The following is a 27618-nucleotide window of genomic DNA, read 5'->3' as shown; positions in this document are numbered from 1 at the left end:
TTACAGTTTAATAGACTAATTTACCAATTTGTGGGTCTTAACTTGTCTGCTTAAACATTTTATTCATTTTGAAAAACCACAGACATGTAATATTGGCATAATTACTGTAATTTATATAATTTATATCACCTATCTTTGTTTTATCTTTATTAGACAACACCCTAATATGGGTTTATTATTTTCAGCATTTATTTAACTTTGTATCGTGACCTGAAGATGCTTTGCATATTGTAGAAAGCGAAACCGGTCGTCTGGATAGTTAAACTAAATAGATTGTGAGTAAGTCTAATTTATTATTTCTTTTACCTTTTTAAAAAATTAGAAATTAATAGTGCAAATTACGCCACTGTATTATAATTCTTTGTATACTTCTTAAATAAAAAAATCAGACCCTTTTATATATTTTAAGAAATATTATTTACATAATATTTGAGGAGCGAACCGATGGCGTCAGTAAATCTAAGTAAAACTTTATTTTATCAGTATAAAAAACAATTTGAAACAAACCTTTATGTATACGCCCGCATTTTTTATTTTTCTAGTCTCACTATAACTCAAATACTTAACCTACAGTATTACTTCAACTTCGAAATATACCTTGCTTCGACGAATATTATTTAGTCGGCGTCGTTTATAATCAATCAGTATAGAAGTTTTTTTTCTCGTCTTATGTTGGAGGAAAGGACCATACACAACAAGGATCATAAAATACTTTTTCAGTAATATGAAAAGATCTTTAATATAAATGATTCTCGGTTAGCTTACTCTTCTGTATACTTCTTACGTACAAGTCTTAACAGATAGTCTAGGAGAAGGCAAAAATTGATGCCAAAATGAGAGAGCGTAAGTTAAGAACACTTTAAGATACATACCCATAAACACCAAAAGTTTTTATTTATTTGTTGGACAATATTTTTTATTTTAATTTTTTATAGCATATTTGTAGCATTAAAAAATACATACAATCCTTAATTTTCACCCTTATATCACCAACCTCTATTTTTTTAATAGTCATATTAGTGTCACAGAGTTAGTTGCCATACTCCTCCGAAACGGCTTTACCGTTTTTTATGAAATTTTCCAAGTGTATTTGGCAGGTCTGAAAATCGATCGCAATATATGTTTTATACCCCTAAGTGATAAGGGTGATCCACCCCAAACATTTTTTTTAACAAAATTTCTTCTTATTTTTATTTTTTATGATGTGGCATTAAACAATTAATGCCTATCCGTTACGGATGTTGGACACTAACATGGCTATTCTGACTTTGTTGACTGCTGCCCTGAAAAGTCCGGTAGTGGTTAAGTTAAACCATTTTCGCAGGTTATGCAGCCAGGATATTCTTCTTCGTCCTGGACCTCTTTTCCCATGCACTTTACCTTGAAGTATGGTCCGAAGTAGGTTGTATCGTTGTTCATTGCGCATTATATGGCCCACGTATTCTAGTTTGCGACTTTTTATGGTTACGATATTATTTCCAATTTTATTCGTGGCTGTTAAAGATTTTTTTCATTTTGACGAAAGCTGATCTTGCCTTCTCGATCCTTAAACAATACAACTACTAATTTTCACTCTTCTATCACTAACGTCTATGTTTTAATAACCATATTAGTAATATGTATAATAATTTTAACCATGCTCGATAACTAGTCAATTATCACTAGATGTGTTATCCCCGCCAAGCGTCCACCAGTATCACTTCTCACACAATAAACAGCACGGAGTAGGGATGAGAAAAAAGCTGATCTCCTGTCTTTCTAACACAATAAGCCTTCTCCTACAGAGTTTTTGAATTCATTGGAATTGCTTGCTCTCCTATCTAACAATTTACAATTAAAATCAATCAATTTCGATTATGCTGCGTAATATTAATCAACCTCAACTGTGCAATAGACTGTGAAAAGACTAATGAATAATATCATGTAGGCAACGATCATTAATGAAAAAGCATAAAGAAGAGGATCTTTTGATCCTGCGCATACCGATGATTCCAACGAACGTACCATTTGATTTTTAACGTTTACAACTTCCCATGCGTTTGGTTTTTGCAATGACAATAAACAAATCATAAAGCTAACCAGAGATTCTATGTTTCATGCATGGACAATAATTATTGACGCATCGGAAAACTGTCATCGTTGTATATTTGTTCAACGCGAAAAAAAAAATTATTCTCTATAGTTTATTCATAAATATCACATTTTAATTTAATTTTCCATACACTTGTTACATTTTTTAAGGCATCTATCAATGATGAATAAATCTTCTTTTTTATTACTAAATAAAAGAGAATTTTTAAACAAAATTTTAGTTTTTGGCAATATAATTGTCAAAAATGAAAATTTTAAGTTGGCATTCATGACATTGAGGCTTATTTGTAATTGGCCGCTATTCTAACTTATTTATAAATTCAATTGTTTTTGTGTTAAAAAAGTTTTTCAATATTATATTACAAACTTTTTAGAGAAACATTTATTAGATAGGAAAATTTTTTAATTAATAGTTTTTTAAAATATGTTTAGCAACATAAATTTATTAACAAAAGTAATTTTATTTGGTGAAATAATTTTTTTTTCTAGTTCCACTTTGTAAGATATTTTGTATTTTTTAGCAGCTCTTGAAAATGATTGTAAACACAATTGAAAGCTCGAGATAAAAAATAGCTACCTAACAGCCCCTTTTATTGATGATCTTTGATCTGCTTTCTCTTCATAATTCATGTTAGGCTACCAATCAAAGCCTTCTCCGTTCTAAGTATCAAACTATCAGCATATCAGCAACTCTTTCTCCAAAACACAAGCAGGTGTCTTTTACCAGTACTTGTTCAACAAACTCCAAAATTCTCTCCTGGCTCTTATATACTAACAATCTCCTGAGACTTAAGTATGTTTTTTACTTGGTGTCGCAAATATTTTTAATACTTATAGTCCTTGTGACTTACTCACTTAGACTTTATAGAATCAAAGAAGTATTCGACTTCTCAACTTTAACCTATCTCTAGTTCCACCTTTCAGCAACCCACTTCTAACTATTGACACCACTGGTACTTACTTCTTAACTGAATACACAAAACTTCACTTGCTTCTTTCGGATGACCATCACATAATAATCTTTTCTACTCCAAACTTTCAAAACATCCACTCTCTTTCATCCCCATTCCAAACTCGCTAACCAATCAGAAAATACCTATATATCTCCTCTTATTTTACATCAGAAAAACCCAAGCATCGCTTCGAAACAACTTTCTTTAAAAATGATAACGGTTTTATCTTATACTTTCTAAATACAATAACTACCTGGTGGCTTTGGCATTTCCAGCAAAACAAAACCAAAGACTTTTAAAATATAATATCTGCAAATACCGGGAAACAATTTCACATTTAAGTATTTACTAATGTTTTTCAGTCCTTCAGGGTAAAACTCATTATGGATAAACCCACTGCTTAAAACTAACTTATAACAAATATTTACAAATCGATGTACAGTACGTTGCAATTTTATGTGCCCGCGTTCTATAACAAAATAAAATTTTTATTCTATCTTTGATTGATAAAATGTAACGCAACAATATTACTTAGTTACTGCTACTCTTTTGTTGGTAATCAGATTAAAATTTTGTTAGTCATGATCCCTAGAAAGTATAAATATTTGACGATTGCTGAAAAAAAGAAGTTATTCCAAAAAGTAGAGGAAGGTGAGAAGAAAAGTGATGTTGCAGAAGAATTTAAGATTTTTCTGAGTACACTCTCAACCATAATAAAGTACAAGGGGAAAATTAATGCTGCTCAAACTGCTGCAGTACGGAAAAGAACTACTAAAGGTGAAATTTCTCGTCTGAAAGAAAGTCTTGTCATTTCGCTAAGACGGTGTAGAGGACAAAAAGTGTCTATTAGCGGAAACTTGTTGAAGGAAAAAAGCAAAAGAGTTCACGTCTACTCTAAGCATCAAAAACTTTGCGGCAAGTTAGGGGTGGCTTACAAATTTCAAAAAGAGAAATGGAGTAGTGTTTAAAAATGTTTGTGGGCAAAAGTGGAAATGCCGATGATCCAGTTTGCTTAGATTGGTACAGTAATTTGAAGACCTTGATTGAAAACTATGATATCCGAGACATTTTTAATACTGATGAAAAGCCTGTTTTTCAAATGTTTACGGGACAAGACGCTTATTTTTAAAAATGAAAAATGTCATGGGGGAAAATATAGTAAAGAGAGGTTGACAGTTTTACTTACAGTAAATATGGACGGATCGGAAAAACTTAAATCCTTAGTCATAGGAAAAGCAATGAAACCGCGATGTTTCAAAGGTATGAAATCGTTTCCTACGGATCAACGCGCTAACAAAAAAGCTTGGATGACGACAGAACTTTTTAACAACTGGCTTTTAACAGTTAATGGGGACATGAAACGGCAAATGCGGAAAATTTTACTATTTTTAGACAATTGCACTGTCCAAAACATTCCTCCTACATTGTCCAACGTAGAAATCTACTTCTTTTTGCCAAATACAACTTCCAAATTGCATCCATTGGACCAAAGTATCATCCATAATTTTAAGACGTTCTATCGCAAATAAATTGTTAAGCTCGTTTTAGAATCTCTCGACAAGCAGCTAACTGCAAATATCACGGTTCTGACAGCTATTTTACTTAGAGTTTTCTGACTTTGTTCAAGTGGATAAAGATGTTGCTGTCTCAGGTTCACTAACTGATGGCGAATTTTTATCTGCGACAGATACAAATGAAAAAAGCAACGATGAAGATGAGAAAGATACATCAGAACCTTTGGCAGAGGTGTCAGTTAAGGAAGCAAGATCCTCATTCGATACCTTACAAACCTTCTGTCGAAAAGGTGCCTTTCAGTGTCTGAAATGCTGTTTCATCACCGAAAGTGATGAAAAAGCATTTCAGGCACTTTTTCTCTTAAAAAAATTATTGAACAGTCTGAGCAGCAGCAATGTGCTTTGAGGCAAACCGTTATAATATAGTTCTTTCGAAAAATTTATTAATTCACATTATGAATACATACATGTATGTACACGAATGTACCTCTAAACTTTTGTCATCGTTATAGAATAGCAGTTAATAAATAATAATTGATCAACACTTAATAATTCAAAGTTTTATTTATTTTCTCTCACAAATTTCGAACCATTTGATATTTCAAATGCAAACACTTAATAATTCGTAATATTTTAAGAGTCCCTCGAGTTTCTAATTAACGAGAGTCGACTGTATATAAATATATATATATATATATATATATATATATATATATATATATATATATATATATGATATTATATATATATATATATATATATATATATATTAAATAGCTCCAACTTGAGCTTCTAATCAAATACAGGTATAGACATCCAATGAAGGCAAGAGCCACTAAAATCTCCACTCTACTTAGACCATCAAAAAGAGAAGAAGATTTTAGAGGTTAGTGTTTTCAAACCTGCAAATTCTTCTTCTTCTTCTTCCTAACCTAACCTAACTTAACCTAACCTAACCTGCAAATTAACCACATTGTCCACATTACATGACATTTCAATATAAAGGCAAGTGGTATAACAACATACAAAATTTTTTTCCTAATAAACCATGGTTTGACAGAATCCCATACATAGATAGGCGGCATATTACTACCATTATTAGAATGAGGACTGGTCATTACCTGACAGGAGTACATTTATACAAAATCAACATTCGCGAAAACCCATACTGTGAATGTGGGCAAATGGATACACTAGAACACATATTTTGGGAATGTCCAATAAACAAAATAAAAGATTATGATGTCTATCAGCTGATCAAAATTAATATTAAACAATTAACATACCAATGCTTCTATGCGAGATTAACCCTAAAATTATCAAAATTCTTCTCAAATTCCTACAGATCAACCATATAATTATAACCTTAATAATAACCTATCGAATATTAACATTTAAACCAACTGAGAAAATAGAAAACATAAATAAAATGTAGACATGTAGATAAAATGTCTATATACACTGATAATTGATAATAGGGCATGAGATATATTCTCAGACTCACGACAGTGGCCCAAAAATTAACAAAACAAATGTACTGGCTGATTATTCAGTAGAATAAAAGCTAAAAAGAAGAAGAAGAAGAAGAATTACATGACATAAAGTTCAGGTTATGAATTAAATAAAAAAGATGTAAAACTCTCTAGAGGGGACTTTCTGTCCGATACATAAAAGAAACACTTGTGCGTTGTCTTTGTACCAGTTTTTTGTAAATTTACAATACATGTTTTTTGTACGAAAACTTATACAATTTTTTACAAAAATTTTTATAACTTTGCCCAGCTTTCTTTACGGCGCTAATCTCAAATCGTAATCTCATCAACTTAGTTCAAATAGACTGTCAATTTTACATGTAAAACTATTTGTAGCTTATCCCGGATGATGTCATGATTATCGACGAAATATTGGAATAATAAAGGAATAAAGCCTATCCTTTCAGCTGTTTTCTCAAAGAGTCTCAAAGTTTATATATATATATATATATATATATATATATATATATATATATATATATATATATATATATATAGGTATATATACATATACTCATGCTTTTTAATTTATTGTTAGCAATTCCACCTCCTCCATTTGACATTGATCGATTGATGTTGTGATTTATTGAATTATATTAATTATTAATATTTGTTTACTATTACTCAACAATAATGTATTAAGTCTTGTAAATTAATTTTGTCAAAACGACAACTAAAATTTAGTTCTGTATCACTTTTTAAGATGGGAAAACGGTACAAAAAAGAAAGATTTCTTTTACATATATATACAACCATTGGTTGTACATTGGGTGTTATACCCACAAAGCGGAAGATACTGGACATAGTTTTTTTAATAATAAACTTAGTATTATCGTATTTAGTAACATGGTTCTTTCTGCATAGATTTCATAATAAATTCGGCCCAGACATTGTGTTACCTCTGATCAATACATATAGCTACATTATATATAGTTTCATGTCACTATATGTAATGAATAAAAACAGATATAAATGGGATGATTTTATTTTGTGTCTGTCTTTACTGGATGGCAAAAATTTTAAATTTAGTGCCGGAATATTATTTAGAAAACTAATATTTGTTGTGGTAGGTATCGTGGTATTAACTCACGGAGCTATGGGCTTCACACAGACTTCACCTGCTCTTTTAAAATGTGCAGATATTCAGTGGCTATACACTTACTACCGAATGTTGATTGTGATTGTTATTTTAATAGAAGTAACTCAAATATTAGCAAGAAAACTTGAGTATATTACTAAAATGTTGCCATTTATATTTCAGAGCAATTACGGTATATCGAAAAATGCCAGACTCAAAAATATTAACGATTTGGTGACTACTTATTCCAACATTATTACTTGTGCCGAAAGTTTTAATGAACTATTTGGATCGTTAATATTGATATACTTTTTTGTTTATTTCTTGGAAATGCTTTCTATGTGTAGGTGGACAGTACAAGCCATTGTTAGGAATGGAGAGACTAGTGCGATTAATTTTATATTCAAGTCAATTCCCTTCCTATCATATTTATCAGTAAGTACACAAAAATAGTTAAATATTCAAAATTAATGCATGATTCTAAGTGCAAAAACGAAAACCACAGCGATGAAATAGCTTTTAAAATAAACATTATAATGATCCTGGTTAGCTTTAGCTCTTCTCAGACTAGCTACTACTTAAAATCCTCATCGAATTATCCGAATTATTAGAGATAATCATGTGAATTATACCCGTAGGGTATAATTTACTTGTATCCGTGGCCGTAGCGAGAAATGAAGAGGAATTGAAAGCTCTAACAGGTAGCTCTATTAAACACTAGACTCAGTAAAACACAAGTTTAATTAAAATATATAAAAAATACATTCAAATAAAATAATAAACGAAATAAAATTGACTTCTATACATTACGTAAAATAAAAAAGACGAATCCTCTTAAGTAAAGCAAGCGAACTTTGGTCCTCATCTGTTGCCAATAAACAGAAATAAATTTTAGTCGTTTTCGGATGGGTAAGGTGAAGGAAGATCTCTAGTCAATACCCAAAGAGCGGGCAGCGGCTGATCAATACTCGACCAAGATGAGGTACGATACGGAAGGATGACGGAAAAGATCGACGCAAGAACGAGAAGGATCTATGAGCTTTGATCACTTCTCAGAGGCCGGAGTATAAGTTTATACTCCGGCTTTTATTATAATAGAAACATAAAACAAATTACAGAACTATAATAACAGAAGAGAAACTTGTAAATTTTACAAGAAAACCAAGCGATACAGTCAAGGACACATGACAAGAACAACAGTGTGCTTGAACAAATACGCAGCAATTATCAGCGAGAAAGAGGAACTAATGAAAAGATGAAGAGAGCATTGTCAGGATCTCTTAAACCCAGAAAAAGAAGAAAACCAAGAGGAAGAAATAATTCATCGCATTGCAAAACAACTTGTTAAGGAATCAACATTGTTTGAAACTATATACGTCATACAACTGGAAAATTCCAAAAAAAAACATGAAGTAACATTCAATTCTACACAAAAAAGGTATTCATGTTTCAAATCAAAAAAGTACACCGTTTTCGAAATTAACGTATTTTTTAGAGACGTGGATAAAATTTTACAAAAACTTATGTAAATTCAAAAATTATTCAAAAGGTCTTAAATACCAGTGAATATTAAATGTGTTAGTAGTAGATAATTTTGGCAAACAAAATGCATATGATTGAAATAATAATTTTTATTAAACCTTTTACACAGTAACAAAATTTTAAAAAATCAGAAATTAAACTAAATTAAATAATGAAGTGAATATAAAACAATTGACAAAGTGAATAATTTAAAACGAAACGAAAAAAAATTACAATAAGTGTTCAAAATGTTCATCATTAGATATGGTGAACACATAATCTAAATTTTTTGTGTAAGTTTTGTCTTATTTTAAATATTCAGTTTCTTTGGGTCCTAATTACGTTAACTCCCTCTTCAATATTTTGCCATAATTCTTAACGGTTATTTATTTTTTTTATAAACAAGGGACTTTAGGTAGCACCACAAGTGAAACTCTAGAGGATTTAGTTCGGGACTGCGTGCTGGCCATGGGTATACACTACCTCTACCAATCCACCTTTGAGGATAAATTTCATCTAGATAATTTCTAACTTTTGGGCTATAATGTGGTGATGCACCATCATGCATGTACCAAGACTTACGTCTCAAATTTAGAGGTATGTCTTCTATAAGAGTTGGTTAATCTTCTCTCGAAAAATTTAGATACGTTACTCCGACAAGCCTAGTTGGTAATTCGAATGGTCTTACAATACAATCCCCAAATATGCCACACCAGATATTTATGGAAAACTCATGTTGAAAATGATGTTCTTGAAATGCATGAGGATTTTTTGTCGCATATGTATGGTTATTGCGCCAGCTAAACACACATCTTCTAGTAAATTTGGCTTCATCAGTAAATAAAATTTTATTATAAAACATTGGATCGTCTAAATGCCGCCCTATCATAAACTGAGTAAATCGGAGCCTTGCTGGAAAATCTTGTCGTAAAAGATTCTGTACTGGAGTAAAACGATACGGATACAGATTTTTTGTCCGTATTATTCTTGACACCGTATATTTACTTATACTAGTGGCCGCAGAAACAAGCCTTGTACTGGTTTCTGGATCTTCTGCAACACGCACAACAATTTCATCCTCCATATGCGCATCTTTATGATCTTATGGGTTTTATGATTGCCTTCTATTGGATAAAGCAGCTGTGATTTTTTAAACAAATGAACTCAACTATTTTTTCATAAAATCAGTTCTGGTCCTGCCAAATTTATAATACATACTTTTAAGAATTTTTATAAACAATTAAACGTAACTCGAAAATGAATTCACCGATCGGATTCATTCGATCTATCAATTCATGTCATTCGATTAAGAGCTTAAGTTTAATTAATTTTGCATAAAAAAATTTACAAAAGTTATTTCAAAAACTACCACTGAACTACCACTATCACTGAACTGTTCCGCGCTGCAATAAACAAAGTAAAGATAGCGGTGATGATCGCCAATATCCGGAACGGATAGGCACTTTAAGAAGAAGAAGATTTCAAAAACTAAAAGTGGAGAAAAAATGACATTGGACCTTCAATCACTAATTTTGCACAAATTATTAGGTCAAAGTTCATGTGGGATAGCTCAAATTATAGCTTTTTATGTACCTACTTATATTATTTTACGCTAAAATGTTGATTTGATATATTAAAAATAAAAATAATCAAAAAACACCGTTTTTGTACCTTAAAAGTGCCATAATAAATTAATACCAACAGTTTGAAGTTGCAAACACTTGGAGGTTACTCCAGGCATTGTCCTTCATAATGCTGTGCTGCTGTACTGGTTTCAAAAATTCAATAATTAATGATCAAAGTCATTCATTTTTGTCTCTACAGCAGAGACATATTTATGCATATTTAACAAAATGCATAAGAAAACTGTACCAGGCCGAAAAAGAGATAAAGCCAAGACAAACTTTAAACCTGTTAAAATGTTAAAGATTTTTCTACATATTCATAACTGCTTATTCATACAGAACTTTGTTTCAGATTTCGTCCATAGCCATGGTCCTATATTGTGATCGAGTAGAAGCAAGCAGCAAAGATCTAATAAAGCAATGTTACCTTCTACAACCAGACGTTAACGACCCATTATTAATGAAAGAACTACTAAATTTGACAGAATTTATTAAAGATTTGAGACCCAAAATGCAAGTATCAGGCTATTTTCGTATAAATAAACGAATCGTGCCGGTAATGATATCAACTTTAACTACGTATTTGATTATTGTGATACAATTTAATAAAAGTTAAACAATATAATTTGAATTGTTTTTAAACAATATAGTCACAACTGCACTTTCAGTGTTTTGGAGTGATTGGTTAAATCTGGTCAATATCCTAATCAATTAACCACATAATTAACAAAAAAATTGCATTATATTTATTAAAGTGGTTGTGTTTTCTTTTATTTATTGTAATCAAAAATGTATTTGTATTTTCAAATAAAAGTGTCAAAACTAAATATAGTGTTAAGTTTATTCCTCTAAAACATAATGACGCTATTAGATTTTTGTTTTGGTACAGAGTAGCGACAGCCGCTTATACGTATTTCGACCTCTTTTGCTCTGTGACCTAAAGAGGTCGAAATACGTATAAGCGGCTGTCGCTGCTCTGTGTCAAAACAAAAATCTAATACCGTCATTATGTTTTATTACTTTACTTCGGTTGGAGTACCAGAAACTGAATTCACTACGAATTTTGACCATGATGAACGGCATGTGGAATGCAATTTTAGATTCCCTTGCCGAGTGATTTATCAAGCTGTTTGCTTCGCAAGTTTTAGGAAGAACAGTTGGTAAAAATTTGAATTCGGTTTCGCCAAGTAGAAATCTTTTGATTTCTCTTTTTGTTTTTATTCCTTTAGTATACAAGATTTAGACAAGGTGAAACCCCTAGCTTCGTTGGAAAAATACAGTAACATTTTATTTACTGACTCTGTGGTTATACCTATTCGCGCTCTCGAACGCTTTCGCTGCCAGAGGTGGCAGCACTTGTTTTGAAATATGGTGGAAGAAATAGTGATATCGTTTGTGGACATTGTAAATTTAATAGGGAATTTTAAAAGATTCCTTGTTGAAGGGCAAGCAAGGAAGTGAAGTAACAAAAAAGGATAGATTCAAAAATTAATATATTAGGGGAAGTTTAGTCGTGACAGCTATCAGTGGAAAAATGAAAGAGTTAGAATCAGTTAATTCAAAAAGTAGCTGAATATCAGGTTCCAGGAAGAAGGAAGAAAGGAACATCCAAAAAGACGTTGTGGAAGATAGTCAGACAGGATATGTCATAGTAGGAGATCAATATTACTATGGCTCAGAATAAAAACCTCTGAAAAGTGCAATTGTTGAAGCCGATCTCGTATAGGGTTAATAGCAAAGATGATGACGATGATTTGGAGTTCTTATTTGAAACAGTTTTAGTGAAAAAATAAAATATGTAGAAAAATCGTTTATTTTATCAACAATAAAATATTTTACATTTTTATTGGTCATTATAAGCTAAATTCATATTCATTAATTCCTTTCATCCCTACCAATATACTTCTTTTAGTATGATTTACAATTAGCCCAAATTAACTCATATCATTAAAGTCACAATGATAGGATGGTAGCCGTAATACTTCATGACCATACTCTCGTAAAAGTTCATAAATAACATAAACATTTTCTTTTCTATTCATTTTGGCAAGTTGCAACAATTCAGGTATTGTAAGTGTTTCACTGAAATCAATATTATTTGCTTTTAGCCAAATGGTATGAATGAATGAAATGAATTTAACACTACTATAATTCTGTACTATTAAAAAAAAGTAAATAAATTTCAACATAAATAATAATCTCAAAACGTTCTTACCATCCTCGTTAATTGTTTCTCCAATAGGTTGTGTGTACATAATAACTTCGCAGCAATGTTATTAGAATTGCCTATGGTACATTCGTTCAGCAAATTCCCAACTATAAACAAATGCACGTGTTGATATTCGCCCTCTCATTCGCCAAGAGGCTATTAAATATAATTGATTGCCTTAAGCCAGACAGATTCTCATTTTATAAGTCCAAACTTGCCTGTCTGTAGAAATTCAAATTGTATTTTTAGCGTGTTGGTTTTTAAGTTAAAATATTGTGTGTTATATGTTATAGTTATTGTTAAGTTATTTACTGGTCATGTTTTTTTAAAGTTTAATTAAAGTGTTTAGTATTAAGTTTTATAGTGTGTAGTGAACGTTTAGTATCCAAAAACAAAGTATTTATTAATCAATAGTAAAAATATCTTGCGGTAATCATTTTAATAAAGGTAAGAGAAACCAATATTTTAATTTATCGATTTTTCGAAAAGTTTTATTTCCTTTTTAGTCTATTTATTCAAGGTTTTTATCCAAGCAAATCAACTTTAACTTGAGAATATCCCTCAGAAAAGATCATAATATGTAATTCGTTTTTAAAAAGACAAATACATGCCATGATTACAGTAAAATTCTCCTGTTAGTGATTCCATAGTAAATTATGAGGGAAAAACCAGGAAAATTATAAGTAAGGTTGTCCCAGGAACGCTACTCAACAATATTGGCAATATCATTTTAAAGTCGTCTACTTTAAAATGTATAATGTATGTCTGAATTGTCAATATAGATGAGTCAGATAAAACTAAATTATTACAAGAATTTTTCACTAAGTAACAAAAAAACAAAGTTTGTTTAATTTACTATTGTTTGTATTATTGTTTGTATTGTTTGTATTTTGAGTAAAAAACTAATCAGTATACATAATATGACGTGCCCGTTGCGGCATTCTTAACAAATAGTTTTAAAAAATGTTTATTTATAACAACAACCCCGTACAATATGGCTACAAATTTTCTGTTACTCATAATTTCTTCCACCCTACAAATTATTCATACTCGGAAGGTTGAAAAACTCAAATAACAAAAAGCTTAATGTTCCGTTTTTATACGCAAAGATCAAATTCGTTGATGTCCCAGAAATAATATATTCTGAATCCGAAAACATATGGTTGCACTAAAATAAAGATTGTGGCAATGAAGGTGATGACACGCGGCTAATATTTCACAAGAACGCTTCCTTCCACTTCGAATTTATCTTTCAATAACTTTTATGGACCCTCCGATTTTAAATTTAACACTACAATCACAGCTTTGTATACCAGGTCTTATTATTTTACAGATTCTCCTAGAATCTGAAATTGTACGAATTTAAATATAAAAATTTTGCCAAATAAACGGAAATATTTTGTAGGTATATAATTTAAGAAATGCCTTCATTTATTTATTTCCATAAGGCTGAAAATTTAAAGCAATAAACTTGTAAACATAAATCTTTAGAGTATTATAATCAATAGTATAGTATAATAATATGTAATAATAATATATAATAATAATAATAATAATATAATAGAGGATGCGCCTAGTTAATAAAATTACTAGGCAAACAACACTTATTGATGTGGCGATACCCAACACCAATAATTTACGTGTTAAATACAACGAAAAGATCGCCAAGTACAGAGATCTAGAAATACAAATCAGGAGACAATGGAGAATGGAAAGTACCCAGACGATACCTATTATTCTTTCTACCACTGGAGTCATCCCGAAGAGCCTACTAGAAAACATAAAAAAGCTGGGTCTAAATGAACATCTATATAAGATTATGCAGAAAGCTGTGTTACTTACGACGGCCAGATGCGTACGAAAATTTTTGGGAGATACACCGACATACCAAGTCACCTAGGACTCGATAACATGGAAAGAGTCCCACCAAAGCTCAATCCTTTTTATACCGTAGGTATCTGGGATGAGTGAATTTTCTCCTAAAGGAAGTGTGAGCAGCATGGCTAAATCTGGAATATAATGGAATGAAAAAATACGCGGGTTGGAACATAGACATATCATGTGGGGTCGCAACCCTTGACCTCCAGCCGCCATCTTGAAAAAAGGGGAGAAAATATTTCCTCGCTATATCTCGTAAACTATCAATAAACGATCAATTAGACGTTATAAAAAATTAAAAGAAGTTAATTATAACAGAGTAAATGAGGAAAGTGAATACGTATTAATAAGAGAGAGAGAGAGATTGAAAAGCACAAATGGTTAAAGATAAGGATAAAGGAATGGGCATGAACTAAGAATCCTGAGCAAGAAAATTAAAAATGGGATTAGAAAGGATTTAAGACGGTATAACACGATGGAAATATCTAGATTAATAGAAGAAAACAAAAGTTTGGAAATACTCAGACAGAACATGTTAAATTTTCTACAACTTTATTCTACTTTACTTTTTATCGTAAAATTGAAAATATATAATGTAATATAATATAATATAATATAACATAATATATAGATATAATAAAAAAGTTACAATAAAATAACATCAGAGCAATATTATAGAGGGTTTTTGATAGAGTAATTTTCACTAAGAATTTGTTTAATTTCATTAATTTATAAAGTTGGCCCGGTTCTTGAATACTGGTCATCTTGAAATAAGGAGAGCAAATGGTTTTCACGTTGTATCTCGTAAACTAGCAATCCTAGTTTTATCGTAAAATGGAAAATAAAAAAATTATTAACAAAAATAACTAAAAATGTTTGAACAAATTTTCTTTTAGACCTTATAACTTTTTTCTGGTCATTTTACAATAAAAAGACATCAGAGCAATATTATAAAGGGTTTTCAACGAATAAGTTTCACTACAAATGTGTTTAATTTCGCTGAATAAAAACGAACCATTAGGATTAGTTTTTTATTATATATAATTTATTATTTAAAATAAAATAGGTACGCAACCACAAATACTACGGCCACTTGTTATAGAAAACAACGTCATCGAAGCAGTTAACGAATTTGTATACCTGGGAACGCTCGTCAATACTGAAAATGACACTACCGCAGAGATAAACCGCAGAATTTGCACGGGTAATAGATGCTATTTTGGGCTTAATCTCCTTTTTAAATCTACAGTTATATCAAGAAATACAAAAGTAAAACTCTACAAAACAATAATACGCCCAGTCCTAAAATATGGTTCAGAAATCTGGACTTTAACAAAAAGCAATGAAAACATGTTGGGATGTTTCGAAAGAAAAATACTAAGGCGAATCTATGGAGCGGTAAATGAAAATGGTGTCTAGAGAAAACGATACAACTTCGAACTCTATAGAATATACCATGAACCAGATATCGTAAAACACATTAAGATAGGACGTCTGAGATGAGTAGGCCATGTAATGCGGATGGATCATATAGGATCATCCATGATACTATGAATAACAAGATAGGATCTTCCCGTAGCACAAAATCGGTCGTGTTCGCGCATGCCGTCATTGGAGACCAGAATTTGAATTCTTGTTAAAGTTAAATGGGATTTTTATACATTCTGTGATGAAATTATTCGATTAGCAAAATAATAATATTAAAAAAAGGTTTAATAATTACAATAATCGTACACAAAAGGATATCTCCAAACTATTTATTAAAGATTATTTATTGACACATACAAAAAACTGACATTACGAACGTGCAGGTCTCCAATTACGTCACGACTTATGCGCAATATCTTATCTTCTTAATCATAGTATCATGGGATCATCTTTATGTCCACCATATAAAGATACGAGAAAACGTTCGCCAGCGACAGTGGGCAAAGATGGCTCGGCTTTCTCACTTAGAAATCTCAGCTTTAGAAATAATGATGTTCCGCTAGCTAATTCAGGATGTTTCTGTAAAATTTTGATGAATTCAGTGTCGCTTCTATATTCAGCATATAACATACATGTATTTTCCACCGTTCTATGCACACCTATGCCTCTTTATGACCAAGGAATATAGACGCATATGACATCACGTGTGGAAGAATTGGGAAATACCAAGTTGATTTCATAGATGCTGTTGTGGAACACGACAATTCGACCCTACTCCGTAGGCAACCATAGTAACTAACTTTTATCAAATTAAATACAACTACATAGTCAACTCACAGTACACCTCGGAAAATCATTGCGTCTGTCATAATTGTCAAAAAATTATTCGCAGTTTTTCTGTTAAAAAAAAACTCACTTGTTTGTTAACTGTGAACAAGTAGTCAACTGCGTGAACCATCCAATAAATAAGCCGCGCAATAAATCCGATAAAATCTGTTTTTGCGTCTAGGGATTTTCTGCCAAAGTATTGGTATGGTTTTTATTCTGTGATTAAATGGGCGCGTTCAGCAGGCGGAGCTGCTCCACAACTGTTGAGTAAATGTCTGCACAAAATGAAACCGCTACCGCTCCGCTACTTCCGGAGCGGCCTGTCAAATTTGGTAGCGTAAAAATGTATCGCTACCTCCATCCAACATGTTGAGAGAAATGTCATTCATGACATTTCTGTACTAAAATTGAGGGTTAGGTGTTTGTTTGTTTTGTTTTTACGTTTTTACTTCCAGCCATATATTACTTTATTATATGGACATATCCATTGAATTTATTTAACTTGTTTAGAGGTATTTCTTGATTGGATTTCTAATTCCTTTCCAGCTGTTTCCTAATAACAAAAAGGTGATCCATTATTTATCTTTACAATTTAATTACTGTTTGGTTCCATTCCTTCATGTTTTGTTCATACTTTCTTTTCACTTCATATATTAGCTATTAAAAATGTTTACGTCGAAATTGATCATTACTTATAGTTAATGTTATCTAAAAAGAAAACTCTGAAAACTTTTGTTTTCTACATCTATATAACTTTTATTATAATTTCGTCCCACTACAGCTATTTCAGCATTTTGTCTTTCTCAATTGACAAACAAATGTCTGCTTTACACTTTATAGTCTCTGAACAAATAAAGGAGGGGAAAGCTGTATGTCTCAAATTGGTCATTCAGAATTATATCTGTATATTTTAATACATCTCACTGCCATGAGAAGCATAATGTGATGATACACGGGTAATACGATTTTACAGCCGCGAGAATCAAATATCGAATACACACGCATTTGTAATGCTCACACATCACAAATTATGAAAGCTCTGAGAAGCAATTGTGGTCTCTCATATCAAAGTATCATTAATGCAGTTTAAACGTAGACGGCTGTAAGCAACAGAAACTATATTTGGCCTCTGAAATATGTGAACCAATGTTTGATTCTCACAGCCTGAAAAGTGGGTTACTGATAAAAACTACTTAAGTCAACTATTATATATTTATTTTTTAACGAAAACTATTATTTAAATACATTGTTATTTTAATAAGAAATTAACAAAAACTTTATATATTAAACAAATATTGTTTTCATTACACTATTTAGTTTCTCTTGTTTTTTTTTAACTCATTTTCACAGTATAAAGAATTGCACAGAGTACACAGTGAAATCAACAAACACCTACGGGCTAACAGTTGGAAATAAATAATATTCATTTAGAGCAAAATTGTATTTTTCTGTAAAATGGCCTATATTGTGGAAATGGACATATAATTGTAATAAACAATATTACATTGATAAACACGGTCACATGAATCATATGGACTTGTTTTTGTGTGAATCGGCATGTGATGCATACTGCTGTAATATACGATATCAGTCAACAAGGCTGCGTGAATCATATAGTGATTCTCACCTCTAACTAACACAAATTAAGGTTTTTTTTTAAAGAAATGTGTAGATATATACTTAGATTTTAATTTTGTGTGTATATAGAGTTAAAAAGATATACAGCCAGAAGGGTCCTTTTTTTTCACTATGGTGCAGTGTGAGGGTTCATAAATTTCTTAATATAAGGATTTGAAATTGTTCACTAAATGAATTATTATGATATAAAAGGTGAAGTGTGCATGTAGACTCTGTTTTTTGTTGTTGAAAGCTCTTTTGTGTTCTGGTATACATTTGTTTAAGGTTCTACCAGTTTAAGAGATGTAATATTGTATGTTGGGTTTTTGATTAAGTTTGTTATACCCCACTGTATAAATGTTTTTTTATGTTGGCTCTGGTGCTTATTATATTTGCTTAAGTAATTGTTTGTTCTGAAAGCTGGTGTTATTCCTCTCTGTTTCTGGTTTTTTAGTTCTGTTGTTATCATGCCTATAGATGTAATTATTGTTTCAATTAGTTGATGGTTTTATTACTTACATATCAAAGTCTTTCTTTCAGGCACTATATAGCTTTCCTTATTTAGATGATAATTGTGTGTAATGTTTAATCTAATTGTCAACTATCTAATATGTTGTTTCCAAGTAAGTGAAAATTTACTATATATTTACTGACGATTTAAAATAAACAAATGCCAGGCCGAAGTCTGCAAAAGGATATTGATCGCCTCTAAGTGGAGCACACAAAATGGTATTTGGATGCGTCAAAATGTCATAGTTTTCATTTGCACCTTCCTCATCCCCCAATAATATTCGAATATAGTAAACACAATTTAACCATATATTCTACTTTTGAAACCAAGGATCTAGGTGTGAACCTTGACTCTAACTATAAATCACACATTTCCACAACAATACAGAAATCTATGAAACTACTTGGATTTGTGAAGAGAACCATCAAAGATTTTTCTTACATCTCTGCTATTTGATCTCCTTCTCCATGGTTAGATCCCTTTTCATTTACTGGTCTACAGTTTTGTCCCCATATTACATTGCATCTAAACTGAAACTTAAGACTGTCCAATTTTCTGTCATGCCATTGTATGGATGCATGTATACTGTGAATATGTTGCATTAGAATGTATACTGAACTTCTCTTGAGGTATATAGAAATCAAAGAGACTTAATAGTTCTATTTAAAATTATCAACAGCCTGTGCACCTGCTTCAAACTTCTCTCCAAAATATTTGTTTATTATTCTCCAATATTGCAACCAGGTATGTGCAGACTTTTTATGTTCTTTTCATAGATTCAATTACTCTTATAACAGCTTTACTCCCAGAACTCTTCTATTAGCTAACTCTTCAAAGAAGCTCCAAATTTTTAATCTATCAGTTTTCCCCTTCAAAAGTGATAATTCTGATCCAACTTTGTAATACTTTCGACTTCAGCTTTTGTATTGTGTTTAGTGTTACATTATCTGCATGCATTAGATAACTTAATACCATTATACCTTGTGACTTTTTCTGAATTGATTTGTTATCTTATTTTGTGACTGTATATGTTATTTTTTTTGTAATCATACTATTCATATATTCTTCTTCCAAATCAGTTTATTGTATTAACTACATTTATAGCACTGTAAATAAAACTTGTAAAATGTTGTAAATAAAATGATATATTTTTAGTAGCTTTTGTTTTATTAAAATTAATTATTTTACAGAGGAAAGTGTGTTTATAAGCCAAATAAGAAAAGTTTGTAAATATAACATAAATATTAATGAACCAAAATATATACAAGTATCATCATTCTATTTGCCTTTTCGCCACATTAATAGATGTTCCACTTTTTATCTAAAGGAATTGTAGGGTATTGAATTGAAATGGGTATAACTCCTAAATTTCCTAGTTGCTGAGTAATTACCTAAAATATTTATATGTAGTTTTCAAAGAACTAATAATCTTTACTAAAACCTACTTCATCACATTCCCTACTCATGCGAAAATGCTTTACAAAAAGATCTCCCATATATTATTGGTGAATGGTTTCCTCATAAAAATTTTGATTAGGAGGCACTTGAGCTCTCTCAACATTATTTAGCTCTAATTCTTCATTTTGTGTCAACTGATCCACATTTCCAATTAGCTGGATATTATTTTCCTCGTCCGCAAGTTCTTCCACTAATACTCTAATTATGTCATTCCTTTCTATATTCCTATTATATGAATGTGACGTAAAGTTAAATAATATTTAAAAGTCAAGCTAAATTGGTAATCTACTGACAAACGTAAACAAAGAACAAAAATATTTAATTTTTAAAATGACAAATTATTTGACATTGACAGATAAGGTAGCGGAATCCAGCAGGTTTTGACTTATGACATTTGGTCCAGCGCTAACCGATGGATTCGGAAGTAGCGGAGCGGTAGCTGCTCCGTCTGCTGAACGCGCCCAATGTTATCTATCATCGTCAGTCAACGTCAAAGTCAAATGTCAAAATAATGTTAAAAAACGTATTTATTACATTATAGAAAGTTAATTATTATTATTTTCATTCGTTTAAGTTTAATCTTGTTTGTATATACTTTTGGTTTAGGTTTAACGAACATATTCTGCTATATACTACTGTATATTCCAAAATGTCCAGAAAAAGAGATATATCTGTAAGTAAACACCCCAAGTCACATAAATGCAAGACTAGAATTGTGCAGGAAATACAGTTCAAAGTTATAAATTAATTAAAATAAATAAAGATGTTAATCTTTGTTGCTTAATATGTTAATATTATATTACAACTGTAATATTTTTTTATCAAAATTCAAACTATAATAACCCTATGTTTAGTGCTTGTAACTTGAAACTGTATTTATGTTATCCTTGTAGAAATACATTCTAGTAGATGTAGATGTGTGAAATTTTAAACACTTTTTAGAGGGAAGAAATAGCCAAGCAATTTCTTTTGCCAGAAAGGCAGTCCAAAATTGATACCCTGTTAAAACAAGATGGTCAAGCCTATTGTATTTGTAGATCATCTGATTCATCTCGATTTATGATAGGTTGTGATGCTTGTGAAGAATGGTATGGTGATTTTTTTTAAACTTTAGAAATGTGCTATTGTTTTTTATTGTAGGTATCATGGAGATTGTGTTAAAATATCAGAGAAGGATGCAAAACTTATAAAACAATATATTTGTGTTCGCTGCAAGGAGGAAGATCCATCTTTAACAACTAGATGGAAGACCAAAAAAGAACATGATGAAACTTTCTCTTTAATTGGACAAGAAGAACGAAAATCGAGAAAAAGAAAAGAAAGGGGTGAGAATAAGAATGATAAAAAAATTAAAAAATGTGGAGAGTGCATGGGCTGCTACAGAACAGAAGATTGTGGTAGATGTGATGTATGCACCAGAAAGAATAGACATGGATCATCTAAAAATAGAGAAAGGTGTAAGCAAAGGATTTGTGTAAATGCTTTGGGAGGGTAAGATGTATTTATTATTTGTTCAGTATTAAATTGATTCTAAAGAAACATAATTATAGTAATCAAATCAGATGTCTCATAACTGAGGCAGATACAAACTTCATTTATTTTGTAGGTAGCAGTAGAGTATAAGAATACAGCCTTTACTAATTATTAGAGATGAAAATCCCACTGAACCTATAAAAATTATATGAACAAGCGGAATTTTGCTTGGAATCTCAATTTTTACTATAAACTTGGATTCTAAATTAACTTTCAAATATCATATTATTGAAACTTCAACTAAAGCCTTAAAGATGTTGGGATTTATTCTTAGAAATTGTAATCAGTTTTTTAATCACTAATTTAAAAATGTTATACTTTAGTTTAGTTCGATCAGTTTTGTAGTATGGTTCTCCCATTTGGTCTCCATCATATAATAGTGGCATCTACATTATCAAGAGGGTTCAAAATAAATTTTTGAGGGTATGTGCTTACAAGATTGGTTTTATCAGACAACAATATACATAATGATGATATATGTTCAATTCTTAATATCTCATCACTACATCATAGAAGGTTTGAAGCAGATTTATGTTTAGGTCTTAATCGCCAAGAATCATGAGTAGAAAATTGTTGCTTGTTATTGTCTTGCATTCTTCATCTCTGTTCAGACACCTTTTTTTGGATATCACTGCTATCTAAACATAACCATTGAAGTTTAACCTGCAAGATGACACATTAACCAGGGTATGGTACATTGAGCCAGAATTGAGAGTTGCACAAAGAGCTAAAATTCTATCATTGTTCATACTACATGTTTTAGTGTAGCTAAACCCCAGTGGAAAGTGGTAGAGCCTAAGACAGTCTCAGCAAAACAAAAGTGGGATTCTTGATGAAGCTTTGTATTTAACGAAGTAACCATATAAAGAGCTGTCTACTTTGAATGATAGAAATATTTGCATTTTTGATTTTCTATTCCATGGTCCAATTTGAATATAATAAAAAGAATAACAAACACATAACCAGGTGGATACTAGAAAAAAAGTAGACCAGAAGAAAGATGCTGAGGTGCACCCAACTGGAAAATCCAAGTAGAGAATAGAATACTATGACAGTGAAGCAGTACCATTAATGATGGTGATGAGTCCTTGGTCTAATCTGTTTTGTACTTCCATTTTTTTTTCTTAACTAACTACAATTTCTAATTATTTCAAACTGTATTAATCTATTTTTATTACTGCTAATTCTGTTTTGTTTATTCGCTACTAACATGGGTGTATTTTATTTTACTAAATATTTTAAATCTAAACTTCTATACTGACATTGTATTACTTTTTTTCTCTACAGAGTCACTGGTAGTGTCAAAGAATATTGACATCAATTCACTACTTATAATATGATTTGTTTAAAATATGCATAATAAATAAATAATAAAATGACTGTATTCAATTTTAAAAATACAAAAAACATAGTATGAAGTTTCGTACCATCTTTTATTTTATTTTTAGTGCTAGGAGAAAAAGGAGAGACTCTAGTTCAGATAGGGAGCAATCTCACAATGACCATCTAAAGACAGACTATCCTAGGCACTGTTATGGGCCTAAGTGTACAAACAGTGCAAGATATGGCTCTAAATATTGTTCTGATCAGTGTGGCATGAACCTAGCAAGAACTAGAATTCTTCAAATTCTTCCACAAAGGTTACATGAATGGAGTTTAACTCCCCCAGCTGCAGAGGAAACTAATAAAAAAGGTACAGTTATTTTTAAACTGACTAAGCAGGTACTTAGTTTTTAATACTTTGATTTCAGCTCTTGATCAAATTAGGAAGCAGCAAGTTGAAGTCCAACAAATTCTGCAAGAATTAGATAAACGCCATAGAGAACTTGATGTTGTCATAGAAAGAGCCAAGAATGCAACTATTGATCCCAGACTAGAACATAATGAAGATGAAGATACTGAGACCTCAATGTATTGTGTAACTTGTGGTCTGGAGATCCACTCAAAAACAGCTTCAAAGCATATGGAGAAATGCTTTAACAAATATGAATCACAATCTTCATTTGGGTCTGTGGTTAAAACAAAAATTGAAGGTAAATTAAGGCATATTTGATTTTATTTTACTAAAGTATACTAAATTGAAATTAATCTAATATGACATGATATATTCTAATAATTTTCTTTAATAGTTTGTCATTCTGATATTCCACAACAAGTATTTCTTGTTTATTTTATGCTGTGATTTCATGACTTGATATTTTGGGACTATATCTTAACACATAACTTTAGGTGTTCCATCCCTTGTACATTATGTTTAGTTACGATCTAGTTTCTAGTTCCACATCTCATATGATTCTGTTTGTTCACTAATTTCCTTGTTTAAGGTCCAGGCCTCCATTTCAACAGTGTGGGAAGCACATAGGAGTGTAATATTCTTACTTTAAGTTGTTAATCAAGATCACTACTTGAAATCATTTTTCCTATTCTTTCTTCTCTTTATTCGTTTTAATAGGTAATGAAAATTAATTTTTCTTAATAGATAATTATCATATCTACCATTCTTGCACATTCTGACAACAAAACCTATGGAACCAGGTGTATCTTGTGGATGATCTGCCTCTGCCTTTTTTACCTTCAACTTTCTCTGTATGGAAAACTTGGGAATTTCGTATAGTTGCAATCTGGGAGGAACCATAAACAATAACTGACTTTGTTTTTCCAATGTATTTGTCAGTTATATGAAATTTTATTTCAGTATTAATAAAATTAGGATATTTTTTTAAGGAAGTAGCATATTCTGCGATTTTTACAATGTAGAACATAGAACATATTGTAAGAGATTGAAAGTATTGTGTCCAGAACATTGTAAGGATCCGAAAATAGGAGATCATGAAGTTTGTGGATGTCCATTGGTCAAAAATGTGTTTTCTTCTACTGGAGAATTTTGTAGAGCACCAAAAAAATCATGCAGTAAACATCAGTTTTGGGAAAAGATTCGTAGAGCTGAGGTATGTATTGATTTTTATATAATTCTAATGTAAGTTATGTTAATAATAGAAACTCATTTAAATTTGTCAGGGTATTTTGTTTATTTTTATAGCTGGTTATGTTAATTTACTAAGTGGAAAATAGTACTAAAAGAGAAACTTACTAATACATGAATATTTGGCTATTTAATCTACACGACAGCTATTGTCGAAAGTCAATAGAAGATGTTCATATGTTGTCAATCACAAGTTTTGAAGAGATCTTGTCGAGTCCAACAAATTTTCGCAGGAAAATTCTTAACGCAGCTGTTTTCTAATGTGCAACTCCTGAAACTGTCATTCTAACGCTGTATTACAACTCGATCAATTCAGTTTGTTTCTTGTTTGAATGGCGTGTTTTTATGATAAAATCGACGAAACATTATTTGCCAACAATAATAACGCCATCTAAGTGAAGTTTGACACCCCAAAAATATTTTTGTCGAATTTTTTACTATACAACCAGAGATTGAAGAGGACTTGTATTTTCTTAAAAAGAAAAGTTCCCCGAAGTTTTATAGCTTCTGTAACTACGTCATCTCCCGGAGCCCTGTTGTTTATTTGTTTTTTTGAGTGCATATTGTATATCATCTTGACTAATTAATGAAAAATCCTCAGATTTCTGGTTTTGTACCTTTTGTCTATGGTTTTGATTTATGTTAATTGTTTATTTGTTTTGTATTTAATCTAGTGTAGAACTCTTCTACTATTCCTAGTATTTTCTGTCTGTCTGCTGTTACATCACCATTTTTATCCTTAAGCTGGAAAATTTCTTTTCTACTTTTCACCATTTTTTTGTCTCATTACCTCCATGCTCCTGTTTTGCTCTATAGTTTGTACAATTTTTTCTTATTTAAATTTCCTAATATATGTTCTCACTGCTTTCGATACGTCTTTATTGAGTTCCCTTATACATTGTGAGTTAATGTGCATATCACTTTGTAACTGCCTTCTTTCTATTAATTTGAGTATTGTTTCTAAAGTAATGTTTTCATCTCGTTTAGTCTTTGAACAAAATCATGCTTGTGCTACTTTAAGTGTGTCAACTATCTGTTTGTTCAACTCATCTACACTGTTTGATATTTTTTTTAATGCCTCTGTATTTCCCAATAATGATTTTGTAATTATCCTTTTTCATTATATTTTAGATCGACCTTGAAAAGGTTCGCCAGTGGTTAAAACTAGACGAATTGCTAGAGAAAGAACGACAGATAAGAACTAGTATGGCCAATAGAGCTGGTGTCCTGGCGTTGATGTTGCACAGTACATACAATCACGAATTAATGGAAAGAATTTCTGCTGCACAAGACCAACAGAACAAACTTAATCAGAGAGACGAACGTGTTAGTTCTAGATATAATTAACCTTTAGGATTTTTGGCTTGTTCTTTTTTTTTCCTAAAAATAGTTTATCAAATAAAAGAGTAGAAATTATTATTTGTATTTTTATTATCTAATAGATTGAGGGTAGCGAGTGCAATGAAGAAACATTTGAGTTAAATGACAAAGTAGTATCTCCTATTCTAAACCAAGTTTAGAAGCCAACTAAAGTTCATTCGTTTAGCAAATTCCCATCTGTCAACAAACGCACGTGTTGATATTCGCCGTCTCATTCGTCAAGAGGCTATTAAATATAATTTATTACCTTAAGCCAGATATATTCTCATGTTACAGATCCAAACTTGCCAGCATATTTAAATTGTATCGTGTTGATTTTTAAGTTAATATATTGTGTTATATTTATGTTATAGTTATTGTTCAGTTATTTACTGGTCGTGTTATTTTTTAGAGTTTAGTTTAATTGTGATTTAATGATTAAATTTCAAGAAATTCTTACACTAATAGTTTCAAAAGTAAATATTTTTAAAAATCATATGATACACATCAGTACGACCCTGTTTGGCTTTCACGTGCTTCTGTTGACAATTGGAAATATGTAAAGTGAATGAAGTTTAAGCGAGGATCAAGTGCTGGCCATAACTGTATACAATGAAAGAGCATGTGAGAGACAAGACTACATTTATAAAACTAACCACAACCTACAACAAAGTGTGGAGAGAGAGACTAATGTACATCCAAAAACATCTACATCTCTGCCCTTGAATCTACCCTTTCAAAAGATCTGAGCTTATTGAACAAATATTTTGATAACACAGGTTTGAAAAAACTAATTCATATCAAAAAATGTTTAGGACGTTAGGAGAGAGAGAAAATATACTTTATTGATACTAATTACCAAAAGGCCATCGACTGAAGGCAGTTGTTTTTTGACAATTGGTTCACGAGGATACCGCTTATGATATATCTGACCAAAGAGGGCATTTTACCTTTGGGAACAACAGTAAGACTTAACCGTGTTCCTGGAGTTGTGATGCCAGCAGAGGTCATATGGTAGAGAAAATAGCCAGTATAGACAATGTCAGTGTAGTGTCCTGGTTTGATAATAAAATCGTTACTACAATGCCAAGTGAACCATAGGAAGATAAAAGAAGATTTTTCAAACAAGAAAGTATACATAAAATGATACCTTGTCCTAATCTACAACTACATGGGAGGTGTAGATCTCCTTGATTCCATATTAGGATTTTATTGTATAAAAATCAGGTCGAAGAAATATTATTTACGAATATTTTTTTCATTTCATTGACATGACTGCCGTGAAGTGTTGGTTATTAGCCAAAAGAGCGAAGAAATTTGATGTACCCCTTTTGAATACCAAACTAGCAATAACCGATGCTCTATCCAAAGCCGGAAAACTAATTAAACAGAACAGAGTAGGAAGACCGTTAAGTAGTAGCATTCAGCAGATGTACGAGAACAAACGAAAAAAGGGACCCACTAAAGAAATACCCCAAGAAGACATCTGTAAAGGTGGGC

The 27618-nt window shown here is 31.2% G+C and overlaps 2 protein-coding genes and 1 long non-coding RNA gene across 3 annotated transcripts in view; 2 read left to right on the top strand and 1 right to left on the bottom strand.

Moving 5' to 3' along the window:
• The window catches only part of LOC140436091 (uncharacterized), a 56711-nt gene extending 45590 nt beyond the window's left edge, over positions 1-11121 (top strand). Inside the window, exon 3 of the mRNA XM_072524799.1 lies at positions 10667-11121. Coding sequence (XP_072380900.1) covers positions 10667-10930 — 264 coding nt within the window. The 3' untranslated portion in view covers positions 10931-11121. The remainder of the gene's footprint in view (positions 1-10666) is intronic.
• A 6734-nt stretch (positions 11122-17855) lies between these two features.
• LOC140437581 (uncharacterized) lies at positions 17856-20655 on the bottom strand. Its single transcript, XR_011950390.1, has 2 exons — positions 20231-20655; positions 17856-20176 (listed from the first exon to the last, which is right to left on the bottom strand). It is a non-coding gene; the product is annotated as an uncharacterized lncRNA (long non-coding RNA).
• Positions 20656-20742: 87 nt separating this feature from the next.
• LOC140437580 (CXXC-type zinc finger protein 1-like) lies at positions 20743-26176 on the top strand. Its single transcript, XM_072527183.1, has 7 exons — positions 20743-20916; positions 21186-21331; positions 21384-21734; positions 23225-23469; positions 23528-23809; positions 24501-24724; positions 25891-26176. The coding sequence occupies exons 1-7, from the start codon at positions 20893-20895 to the stop codon at positions 26104-26106; spliced, it is 1488 nt and encodes a 495-aa protein (XP_072383284.1). The 5' UTR covers positions 20743-20892; the 3' UTR covers positions 26107-26176.
• The last annotated feature ends 1442 nt before the right edge of the window (positions 26177-27618 follow it).

Source organism: Diabrotica undecimpunctata, chromosome 3 (genome assembly GCF_040954645.1).
Source record: "Diabrotica undecimpunctata isolate CICGRU chromosome 3, icDiaUnde3, whole genome shotgun sequence".
NCBI classification, from domain to species: Eukaryota; Metazoa; Arthropoda; class Insecta; order Coleoptera; family Chrysomelidae; genus Diabrotica; species Diabrotica undecimpunctata.
The sequence above is the reverse complement of the archived record's forward strand: the minus strand, read 5'-3'. Positions and strand labels throughout refer to the sequence as shown.